The sequence below is a fragment of the Conger conger genome, chromosome 6, assembly GCF_963514075.1.
Source record: "Conger conger chromosome 6, fConCon1.1, whole genome shotgun sequence".
Taxonomy (NCBI): domain Eukaryota; kingdom Metazoa; phylum Chordata; class Actinopteri; order Anguilliformes; family Congridae; genus Conger; species Conger conger.
This window is the reverse complement of record NC_083765.1, coordinates 57639466-57651902: the sequence shown is the minus strand read 5'-3', so window position 1 is coordinate 57651902 and position 12437 is coordinate 57639466. Positions and strand designations below refer to the sequence as shown.

Below are 12437 nucleotides of genomic sequence, written 5' to 3'. Positions count from 1 at the left end.
GCAGGGGAAAGGTGTTCATGTTTATCCGTATCCGGAATTTTACAAACCGTCTCTGAACACCCACAGAGACAGTTTGCTGAGAACATTTGCCAGGCGCACTATTCTTTGTGCACTGCAATGTCGGTTGGTTGTTTTTTTGGCTTGCTCTAACATTATATCCAAAGAATAATGTACCTCCTGCCATCCCAAAATACATGCCCCACGGCAATGTGTAGTTTACCTGACAACTCTAATATGTCGTTACAGTATTTTTAAGCCTGCACTTTCAAGCTCTGAGCAAAATATTTTTTGACAGCTTGCGAGGTAGCTGGCAGTCTAACCGTAAAGTAGTTCTTATAGGGGGCTTGCTTTATGGAGAACTCGCAATGGCCTCCCACTGGCTAATGACCATACATGGTCATTTATCGTGACGTTGCAATTGGCTGTGTTCTCAGTAGTTTTGAGATATTGAGCTTCAAAGCTTTCACATCTGAACCCAGTAAAACTGAATTGCAGGGCAGTTCTTCATAGATCAAAAAGACAGACCCTAAAAGTACCCTGAATGGACCGTACAATTTGAAAGTCGTATCAAATTGCCATATAAACAACATATTTTTTTAGGCGGCATGGGTGGTGCAGTATTCGCGTGGGTTTCCTCTGGGTACTCCGGTTTCCTCCCACAGTCCAAAGACATGCAGGTTAGGCTGATTGGAGAGTCGAAATTGCCCGTAGGTATGAGCGTGTGAGTGAATGGTGTGTGTGCCCTGCGATGGACTGGCGACCTGTCCAGGGTGTATTCTTTCCTTTCTCCCAATGTATTCTGGGATAGGCTCCAGCCCCCCTGCGACCCTGTTCAGGATAAGCGGGTTAGGATAATGAATGAATGAATGAACAACATATTTTTGACACAAACAAATTGTCAAAATGTCAGTTAGAAGCTTATAATTTAAAATTCTCGGTTTACTGTAACTATGGCGATTAATATTTTTGTTGTTTAAGTTTTGCTGTATCCGTTTATGTGTTCCGGTAATATCTGGGCAAGGAGGGTCTCTCGTGTCATCACACTCTGTTGATTCACTGGTTCCAGGTGATAATTTAGCTTCCTGTTGTCTTGAGCTCGCTTTGTCACTGGAACAACATATGGCTGGCGTGTGAAAATCCGGGGGGGAAATTAGTTTTTTCCTGTTTCCACCCGTCACGGAAGAAGATGATTTGGCAATGTGATCAGCAAAGGAGCAACTTGTCTCTTAATTTGCTCTGCCTTTAGCCACGCATAGTTCTTGCAGGTTGCTGTTTGAGTGCGGGTTTGGTGTCGGCAGACTTCTCCTTTTTTCCTCTAGAGGGTCCTGCACCTTTATAGAACACCCTCAGCCTGATTTAGACACAAGTGTGTAACTGCGTTAGATTCTGGGTAACTGTTAGGAGTTACTTCAGTGTTACTGCTTTTACTTTGCATATCGTTGATGATGGACAGCATGCAGCTGCTTTCAGTGCCTGTCATGCCGATCGATTAGCCTACATAATGATGCGGAAGAGAGGCAGTTTCCTGGAATCTGTTTATGTTCATTGTGAATTATATTCTCCAAGCACGGTGGGATATCTGAAAAGAACTCAAATCTGCTTGTTTTGTGAATTAAATCGATCAGGCTAATGCCTATGTTTTGCTAAAATGAAAGTCTGGAAAAGGTCTCCTTTTTTGGTATCGCTTTTAAACTTCTCACTTGTCAACTTTTCAAATTATTACATCACGATATAACCCCACCCTTTCTGCTCACCCTGTGTGTATTTCTACTTGCTGTTTTTATGTTAATTATCTTGCCTTTTGGCTTCTCTTGGTTTTCTGTCTGGAGACGACCTCCGGTTGGCGCCTTATCTCTGGGATGAGGTCAGGATTTCATTTCTCATTACCTGCGTGGCTCGCACAAAGGGCCCTCTCTCTCCGGCTCTTTGTGTCTGCTCCAGCAGTCTTTGCGCTCCGCCATCGGCCGCGGCTCCGTGAGGAAGCTCGGCCGAGTGCGGGCGAGCGTCTCGGACAGAAGGGCGAGATAACGCCGCCATTGAGTTCTGGGTGTAATCTTCCATCGCTTTCATTTGATCTCCTTCTCCAGCCAAGGCCGGTCGAAAGGCGAACGTGAGCGTGGCCAAGGGCGGCAAACAGTGGGCCGGCGGCAGTGCGGGGCGTGCCCTACGCGGCAAACAGCCATCTCCACAGGTCACATGTCCGCACTGTTTCACAGGCCAGATTTCATTGGTCTGGATTGACATGATGGCTGGACCAGAATTCATGAGGGGCCGTATCTTAAGTTTGGGTTTGAAGATCGACTGAAGATATGGTGAAGCTGTTCCGCTCTCAGCCCTGTTGTCTTGTATCACGGTTTTATGATGTGATGTTGGTGTGCACTCTCACAGGTAGCCAGTGAAGTGAAATGAGGAGGGTTGCACTGTAGCATGAGCTTGGCTGGGTACACTAGATCACGGGTCATCAGTCCTGGCCCTCAAATCCAAATCCAGCCCTGGTTTTCTTTCTCCCAGGTAATTAGTGCTGATTGGCTGTCTTCTCTCTGTCTTCACACCTTCCTCCCAGGTTAAGGGAGAGTAGAAAAGCAGCAGGTCTTGGCCCTGGAGGACTGTGAGCTGCTGATCCCTGCTGTAGAGGAGTCATGTGGCTGCACTCTGTATTAGCTGCAGGAGACTTGTGGCACGAGCAGGAAGACCAGCAGGAAGCGAACACCAGTGCTCTAGGTCTGGGTACCAGACCTGGGTTGTTTTGGATTCAAATACTTGTTGTTCCATGTAGCACCAGTCGTAATAGTACACTGGCACTATTTTTGAGTCTGAGTTCCCAAATGTGTCACACACTGTTGAGGCATCTTAGTTTTCATTTTATAATTTTAACTTCGCTTTATTACCTTCTCTGATTTCAGTGTGTGGCAGACAAGACAGTGCTTGGACTGTAGTATTGGGTCAGTGGTATACTCATAGATAGCTGTACTCTATACAAACCTCCCATCCACTAAAATGGAGGAGTGTACACCAATTTCGGGAAATCATGTACATGAATTGGTTTGCAACAGTAAAGTGGGTCCTTCTTCTGTTACATTCATATGCTAATGAGCTCGGTAGCAGAAGGAATGAAAACAGCATCGGCCAAAATACTACATTAGCAAACAATAGGCCTAAATATGTTCCCAGAGCTTGACTGGTGTATCGGAACCAATGAAATACTCTCACAAAGTGCCAGCCCTCCTTCTGGTCCTCTTGTTTGGCTCAATTGCACCAGGCAAGATCAGTCAAGCACAGAATAGTATTTGAATCCAAAACAATTGTGTATTTGTACCGGTGCCTGGTCTAGAATTTAGGTAGAGTCTGTTGGTGAGGAAGAGGTTAATGATTGTGCATTCGGAAAGACCACAGCTTTACGTCTTCAGATTTAAAACGAAAATAAATTGCAGTAAACCCTGACACAAAAAAGTGGCACATTAAAAAAGGAGAGTGAATCAATCCTCTTTCAGGGTTATTTTCTCAGATTGATGCACTGTACCATCCATCAAATTGAGCTGCATTGAATAGCAGTTATTTGACAGTTCCTTTTTTAATGATGTTTTTGTTCTTAAAATAGTTTCTAGGTCTCATATGTTTTGTATCCCATAAAACCTTTGATAGCATGTCAATAGAGGCAAAGGACCAACAGCTTCATTTCAAAGATCAAGTGAATTAGCATGGGCCTGGTGTTTCCTTTAAACAGGAAGTAGCATATTTTTCTATTGCAAGTAGCGGAAAGCATTGCCATCCTAGTAATTAGTCGGGCGAGGGTTCAGAAAATGATTCAAGGGTCTTTAAGAAATGTGCATACAGTATGTGTCACTGTGACATTTAATGGGGAAAGCAAATTTCCACTTCTTTTAACCGAGCAGGGATGTTTAACAGGGACATAACTGTGTCAGCCCCCACGGGACTCTGTGCTGTGTGCCAAACCTAAACGCTCATGTTCCAGACTTTTTAACAAGCTTTGCCCCTTCTCACCACTGTGTTTTAGATGTGAACTTGAAATGCGCAACAGCGTGCATGGTGCGGTGTTTTTGCACATCAAATGTTTGTTTTTTTAGAAGAATAGAACAAAAAAAATAAGCTGTACATATGCGTACGTGTGTCTAGCGCGATAATATCAGAATTCCATAACTGGGAATGAATTGCAAGGAATTCAAATTTGGTCTAGTTTGCCGTATTCAAATCGTTCAATAAAGCACTGAGCACAATAAATTGTCTGAAATACACTGCACTACAGACAGCTTCCTCTGCATTAAGGATTGTCTTCTTTCCTCCATGAAATAAAGTGGATATCTAAAATGTTTTTTCTGCTTCTGTCTGCGGACACGGTGCTCATGTTGGGCGGCGAGTCACCTGGCCTGGATCCGTTTTCTGTCCTGCTGTCTCTGAGATGGAGTTGACCATGACACCATCTTAGATAATGAGCTACTGATTCAACTCTGTAGGGGCGGGAAAGGGCAGAACATTTGTCCTCTCTGATTCACAGCAGCTTAACTGGGTGTGCTGCCAGCGATATCATTCATCAGAGTAAAATAATTCACACTCAGCATAAACTACTTCCCTTAAATCAGGAAAGTGATCCCTCACTCTGTTACCATACTCAACTTAATCCTTGTGGTCTTCAATATGAAGAACCCGTCAGTTGTACACTGGCACTAGTTTTTATTTCAGTTCCTGAATTTGTTTGTGACACACTTTCAGACATCTTTGTTCACATCTTTCACTTCCTTTATTTGTGTTCACTTCTTATTTCAGTGTGTGGCAGACAGGACAGTGCTTTGTCAGTGATACAGTGCTCTCCATAATGGTTGGGGCAATTATGTCTTCATTTGCCACTATTTTAGTTTTGGAATCACGTAATTAACGTGGTTATAGTGCACATTCACAGATTGTATTAAAGGGTAATTTTAGGGTAGAAATTACAGCAGTGTTTACACTTAGTCCCCCCATTCATGGCACCATCGCAGGTGTAATTGCTCAGGTGTGTTTAATTGCCTTAATGCAGTTATAGGTGAGCTCTCAACACCTCTCAGCGTCTTTCCTCTGTTCTTTCTATCTCCTTTGGAAACTATTATTATTGTTTATCAACATGAGGACCAAAGTTGTGCCAATGAAAGTCAAAGAAGCCATTATGAGACTGAGAAACAAGAATAAAATGGTAAGACAAACCTGACCAAAATCAACTGTTTGGTACTGTAGGGGTTGGTGAGCTTACTAATCGCAAAGGGACTGGCAGGCCAAGGAAGACCTCCACAGCTGATGACAGACAAATTCTGTCCATCATGAAGAAAAATCCCCTAACACCTGTCCGACAGATCAATAACACTCTTCAGGAGTCAGGTGAGGATTTGTCAATGACCTCTGTCCGCAGAAGACTTGATGAGCAGTAATACAGAGGCTACCCTGCGAGATACAAGCCAGCTGCAAAAACAGGATGGCCAGGTTAGTTTGCCAAGAAGTACTTATAAGAGCCAAGCAGTTCTGGGAAAAGGTATTGCAGACAGATGAGAGGAAGATTAGCTTATATCAGAGTGATGGCTGGAGCCAAGTATGGAGGAGAGATGGAACAGCTCTGAAACACGGTGGTGGGGGTGTTATAGGCTGGGCATGTATGGCTGCTGAAGGTACTGGCTCACTTATCTTCATTGATGATATAACTGCTGATGGTAGTAGCAATTCTGAAGTGTATAGAAACATTCTGTCTGCTCAAGTTCAAGCGAATGCCTCAAAACTCATTGGCCGGTGGTTCATTCTACAGCAAGACGATGATCCCAAACATACTGATAACGCAACAAAGGAGTTTTTCAAAGCTAAAAATTGGTCAATCACCTGACCTGAACCCAATTGAACATGCCTTTTATATGCTAAAGAGAGAACTTAAGGGGACAAGCCCCCGAAACAAGCATCATATAAAGGTGGCTGCTATACAGGCCTGGCAGAGCATCACCAGAGAAGACACCCAGCAACTGGTTGATGTCCGTGAATCACAGACAAGCAGTCATTGCAACATGGATAAGCAACAAAAAACTAAACATGACTACTTTCATGACTACTTTCATTTACATAACCTTTCCGTGTCCCAAACAATACTCTGTACAAGCGGGTCTTGTCGTGCCTACACCAGGGCTTTAACCAGCAATGCTCAGGGTCCCAGTCCTGTACCTTAGGCACTAGGCTACAGCTGTTTACTCAGAGCCGGGTGATTGTGCAAAGCAGGCGTTTTAATAGCCCCCGCAGCTTCCCTGTGGCTGTAGGGGCACTCTGCCAAATGACACGGGGACTCTGAGGCTGGGGATGACCAATGCTGTTTGGAACAGGAACCGTTTTCCTCAGCGATGACAGTGTTAAATACAGTTTCGGCTTGCTACCAAGTGTATTGTTCAGCTGTCAGTGTAACTAGTAATGTGTTTGTGTGTGTGTGTGCACGTGTGCGTGTTTGTGAGTGGGTGGGTGAGTGTCTGTCAGCAGGGATATCATTGTTTTCATGCATTCATGTTTTTTCACATTTCTAAGCTTTTTCAGAACACTGGGAGCATGTATTGTTGTGATTGTTGGCGGGTCTTTTTCAGCAAACAATTTGTCATTAAATGTTTACTTATATTGTGGCATAGTTAAATAAAGAATTTACCTTCAGAAAGAGCATAAAAAAGCTACATTTTCAGAAATGCATTTCATGGCTAATCACAGCAGCTGAAGGACAGGTGAACATTCTGCAGATCTTTGTCAAGTCGTTATGGAAATGTCAAAAAGGCGCACTAATGGAAATGTGTTTGTCAGTCACAAAAAGCTTTTCCGTCATTTTCCTGGCTCTGGCAGAACGGGAGGGAAGAAGGCTGGTTGCAAACACACTGTAGTACTGGACGGTGTCTGTCGGTCAGTTATGAAAGGAACTCAAATACACCAAGTATTCTCTAATTAATGTGCAGATTTGGAATTCAGTTGTGCCTGGTTTCATACACAAAAACAAGTGATGTATAGTGTGTATCAATAGTGTATGAATGTACAAATTCTAAAATCTATAGCTTATAGTATATTGAATAGTCCATTTCCCCTTAATTTCCCTTCATTTTAGTGTATGGTTTAAAGTGCCAACCCCAGAGTAGTAGTAGTCTAAATCTAATGGTTTACACATAAATCTATAAATCCAATGGTTTATTTTTCTTAATAATTCCCTGAAATGCAGTGTGTTGTTTAAAGTAGCTGCCTCAGCAACCAGACTTGACACTGTCATCAAAAATGTTGTTCTTTAAAGCACCAAGTGTCTTGAAAACCGTAAAAATGTCTTTACTCATGTAGCCAAGTTGCTTGACTGGGACCCAGAACTGGTGATGGTCCAAACCCCAGTGTAATCATGATAAGATCCGTGCAACACAGCCATTAACCTTGCATTGCTCCAGGGGGGATTGGCTCTTGCTCAGTCAAGTCAACTGTAATTCTCTTTGAATAAAAGTGTCAACTAAATAACTGTAATGACATACTACCAGAAGGCTCACTCCCGTTCCACCTTGTTTTGTTTCTTAAATGAATTAAGTCAAAGGGGAGGTGGGAAAGGAGATTAATGTGTGTGGCTTTCACCATGATGCGGAAAGTGAGCATGTGCCATTCTCGTGCCAAATTATACAGAGCAGCTCTTTATCATCAGACGTGGGGTTCTGCTAGTACAGGGGAAGAGTCGGCCCATAATCCACAATTTCACAGTTTGCTTATATTTGCAAGTCCTCGATGTGTTAATCAGAATAGAGTATCAGACTTTGGTATGACTTGGAAATGGGTCATGGTCTGAAACTGTCCTACTGTAAATCTTTACCTCAATCTATTAACACAAATTGATTTCTGAATACTGTATATTCAATTGGTATGTTAAGGGGTATGGTAAGGGGTCTGAAATGTCTCCCAGTGTTTCAAATCCGACAGAAATGACAAAATTATTTATTTCTGTTGCAACCCGTGTTTCTAGTCTACCTTTATATTTCCAACTTCATCTTTCCTGTGTTTTTCTTTTCTTTTAGTTTTTTTGGTGTTTTTTTTTTTTTTTTTTACTTACTGTACAAGGCCATATGGTTCTAATGTTATTTTTGCAAATGATACTTTATTGCTAAAATCTCTCTATCTCCTTTCACTCAGCTGACCTTAATGATAGCAGTGCCACAGTACTCTCTGTACTGCTCTGCTGGGGAAAAATATCAGTTGAAAAGCTTTTTGCAGTAACCGAGTCAGATCAATCAAGTCAGGGAGTCACACAGGACTATTTTGCTGTTACCTGTGTAATCATGTTGAAAGAAAACAATCTAGGCGGTGGAACCCAATTCCAAAAGTGTGAATCTTGAATGTTATTTAGTTACTGTTCCTTCAGCATGCACCCGCTAAATCATGTTTTAAAATTTGGGACCGTATGTTTTTTCCGCTGGTCCTGCTTATACAGCTGCACTCATGCGTAATCCCGGCTCTGTCGAATCCCTTTCTGTAAAAAAGGCTCTAATGTGTTCTGCTGAGACTTCACACTGTTGCTCTGGGGAGTCTGAGGGAGAAACTGTGTAGTGCGCACAAACGCCTAATGAATGCGCGGGTCATTTTAATCCAGGGTTACTTCCCACCTGGGACCCCACTTTAAACAGGCCAATTCATTTTAGAACGCACCTCGGTCAATGCGAAGCTTACTGTACGAGGCTCGGGGAGTGTGCAGATTCGAACGGAACGGTTTACCCTTGCCAGGAGTGTAAGGATGTTTGGTTTAAATAGAATGAAGGTTTCTGCTTCCCAGTTTACCGGTTTGATTAAGCCAGCAGTGTCAGGGTGACCCTTCAAAAATGCTGCCCCCTGCTCTTCTTTAGCAAACATGTCTAATGGCGGAAACATGTGGAAACTGGAAGCTGCATCGATTTATGCCAACAATGCAAATATTTAGGTTGCAAGTGTTGCCCCTGCTTCCAAGTATAGCTAGTTTTAGGCCATATGATTTAATGTTGCTTGTTTAATAGGAAAGTGTGTTGTGGTATAAGTGTTTCTGATACCTCACCTGTCTCTGGAGACCTGTTTTTGTCTATGCTTGTTCTTCACGAAACTTCACAAATTGTGTTTGTGAAGAAGAAAAAATTAGTAGTCAGTGTTGATTGAATGCCAGCCAGTTTATTTCTGTCTACTGTCGGAAACAGTTTCACAAGGCAGAGGGGGATTGTTATGAAGTTCTCATTTGGAGAAATAAAGTTATTCTATTGCATTTTATTCAATTGTATTATATTATTTTCTATTATATTCTATTGCATTCTATTTTATTCTATTGCATTCTATTCTATTCAGCAGTGTGTGTTATGGCTCCTCTCCTCTGTCTGTTGGAGATCAAGAGAAGGGCCGCTGCAATTCTATTGCATTACATTCTATTATTTTTAATTCTATTATATTCTAGTCTATTGCATTCTATTCTATTCGGCGGTGTGTGTAATGGGTCCTCTCCTCTGTCTGTTGCAGATCAGGAGAAGGGCCACCCTAAAGCGGAGGCGGGCGTGATCTGGAGGGTGACGGGCGGACTCTTCAACATCACGCGGGGCGCGGTGGGCGCCACCCTGGGAGGCGTGGCCTGGGCGGGGAGCAAGGGCTACCAGCTGACCAAGACGGTGGTCACGACCGTCCCCGCCGCCGGGGTGGGCCTGGTCAAGGGAAGCGTCTCCGCAGTAGCGGGGGGCGTGGGGGCAGTGGGGTCAGCGGTGGTCAGCAAAGTCACACCAAAGAAAAAGGACAAGTCCGACTAGTCCCACCGACCCACCTAGGCTTTGGTTTTTCGTTTGTTTGCTGCAATGGGAGTACCTAAAGGGATATTTCTGAGGTTTGGTACATTTGACACAGGAATAAGTTAGGATAACAAAGTAAGGTGTAAACCTCAGTGCTTGTGGTGCATTTTCTTTGGCGGGGGGGGCGGGGCGGGGGGTGGCGGTATGGGTTTTGGGATTCGGTGTGGGGGTGTTGTGGAGCTGCGAAGCGCGATACACATGATTTAGTCTCGAAAGATCCCTGAAAGCAAGTGCGATATCATCGACACCACTTGACGGCAGAACGGGATTTAACAACAATTACTTTCACACAGATAAATGCCAGCAGAACACCCTTTAACCTTGGACCAAACTGAAACATACAGCCCGACGACAGCTTTGCAACCGACGTGCTTTTCATTCCGTTATTGAAGATAAGTTGTGTGAATGCTTTATTCACGTCCTCGAAGAAGCACGGCTCCATTAGTGTTGCTCTGCTGTCTACAGAACTCTCTAGAAATGGACCATTATTTCCTATAGTAAAGAACACTATTGTACATAAAAGCATCATGTTCGTTCTGTCTTACTGAACATCAGTGTTTTTTAGTATGTGCTTTTAAATATGTGAAGAAATTGGTGGGTTTTACCAAAGTTTAGACCTGATAAAAATTAAACTGAACTCCAAAAAATACGATTTCAAAAAGAAACTAAATCTTTTTCTATTACACCTGCTTTTTCAAGACGCATTAAAGTGGCAGTTGTGATTTAGTTCTTTTCAGATTGTATGTCACAGTTTTGATGCGATGTAGGCCCTGTATAGCAAATTCCAATCAGTGTGTCATCTATATCACTGCATGAAGTTTCCCCACGCATGCCGGAGAAATTCACAGCAGGCAGCGAAAAAAAAAATCTGTGATGATAGGTTCACTGGTCTCAGAGTAAAGGATGTTCATCAGCTGTCTGCTCTTAAATATAGACGTCTGGTTTTTAGTGATGAGCTGACTGGGGAGCTCATTTTTTCTGAACAGTAAGCCCTTTTTCCGGTGAAATCAGCGGGCTGTTGTCAGAAAATGAACACTTATCAAAAAAACTTGCATCGCTGTGTCTGCAAGCAGTGGTACTCCAGAGGCAGAGCGATCTCTTCACATGAGGGCTGGTTCGGAAAGTGCGCGTATGAGAAAGAAGCCATTAGATGAGGTGGATTGAAACAGAAGGCCCAAAGATTAAGAATGAACGGTTGAGAAATGAACAGCAGTATTGGCTGCAAGGTTAGTATGAAACTAATCGCACTGTTGCCCTCTTGTACAGTGAATACAGGAAGAACCTAGGGAAAGGGGGCGCTTTTTTTTGTCAGTTGAAGACAGTCTAATTATGACAGCAAACAAACATCTGTACAATACTATGATGCACACAGACTGCCAGAAGGTCCTGAATGGTTTCAGTAGAGCACCGTGTCAATGTTGAATCATGTGCAGGGTGAGGTATGGGGGAATCGGTGTTTACGTCATGCCCTTGCATTAATGTATGTTTACGTGCCTATGTAGACTAGATGGATACTGAGATGTGCTGCATTTCCCAGGAGTTTTATAGAAGCTCCCGAACAGGACAGCTGTTACTATTTGCATTTATTATTCTACATGCACATGCTTTTTCTCATTTAAAACGTGCGTTTATTTTTATTGTTACAGTATACCCTGTCATGCTAACGCTGCAGATCTGAGCTGTTTTTTGTTTTCCGTTTTTTCTTTCTTAAAATCGGAACGTGGATTTCCAATCTTTTACCACGGCTAAGTGTGTATTTAAGGAAGTTCTCGTATGTTCATTAGGAGTTTCAAATGAAATCCCTTGCTTGGCATGTAGTCGTGTATGCTAGTGCATTGCATGCTTCAGGCTGTAGTTTCCAGTATGCAGTATGGTATAATTATATTTCTTTTTCTTCCATTGTTTTTTTTTTTTTTGTTTTTGTTGTTTTGTTGCTCATTTATTTTTCCCATTAGATTCTGGTAGCAATTTCCTGTATCAGAGGATCTGTTGCTGTAAATTGGACTTTGACGACAGTTTAGATTTTGTCTATTATAGAACTATTTTTGCAAACTTGATGCTGTATTCTACAAATAAAGTAACTCTGTATTTTAAGAAGCACAAAATTGTAGACTCCTCTTTATTTGTATGCATTGTATTTCTAGCACTGTTAAACAGAAAAGTTTGATTTCCTCAAACTTGAAAATGCTTTAAACCTTGAAGTGGATGGGCTACGCCAGTGGAAGTCCACACCGTGTTCTATTCCTGTCAGACAAGAACACGAAGATGAGGCTACAGTCGACAAGTGATCAGCAAAACTGCAGCTTGGAAATTTGAAAAAACATTGCCTGATCTGACATGTGAATTGGGCTTAAGCCACATGAAGCCATAGACCCATCTATGGATGTGGTGGTGTAATGGTGTGGGGAATGCGATCTTGGCAAACCGTAGGCCCCTGAATACCAATTGCGCATCATTTGAATGCTACAATATACCTAAGGATTGTTTCTGACCCTGTGCATTCCTTTATGGGCACAATCTACCCTTTTTCAACTGGATACTTGCATTAGGTCAGTGGGCCATCTCACAAAGCACACATCATCTCAAGCTGGTTCCAAGAACATGACCGTGATTTCAATTTGTTTC

The 12437-nt window shown here is 42.7% G+C and overlaps 1 protein-coding gene across 1 annotated transcript in view; it reads left to right on the top strand.

Annotated features, from left to right (window-relative positions):
• Positions 1-11917, top strand: part of LOC133130995 (transmembrane protein 263-like) — a 64352-nt gene extending 52435 nt beyond the window's left edge. The window contains exon 3 of the mRNA XM_061246051.1: positions 9493-11917. Within this exon, the coding sequence (XP_061102035.1) occupies positions 9493-9773 (281 nt within the window). The 3' untranslated portion in view covers positions 9774-11917. The remainder of the gene's footprint in view (positions 1-9492) is intronic.
• The last annotated feature ends 520 nt before the right edge of the window (positions 11918-12437 follow it).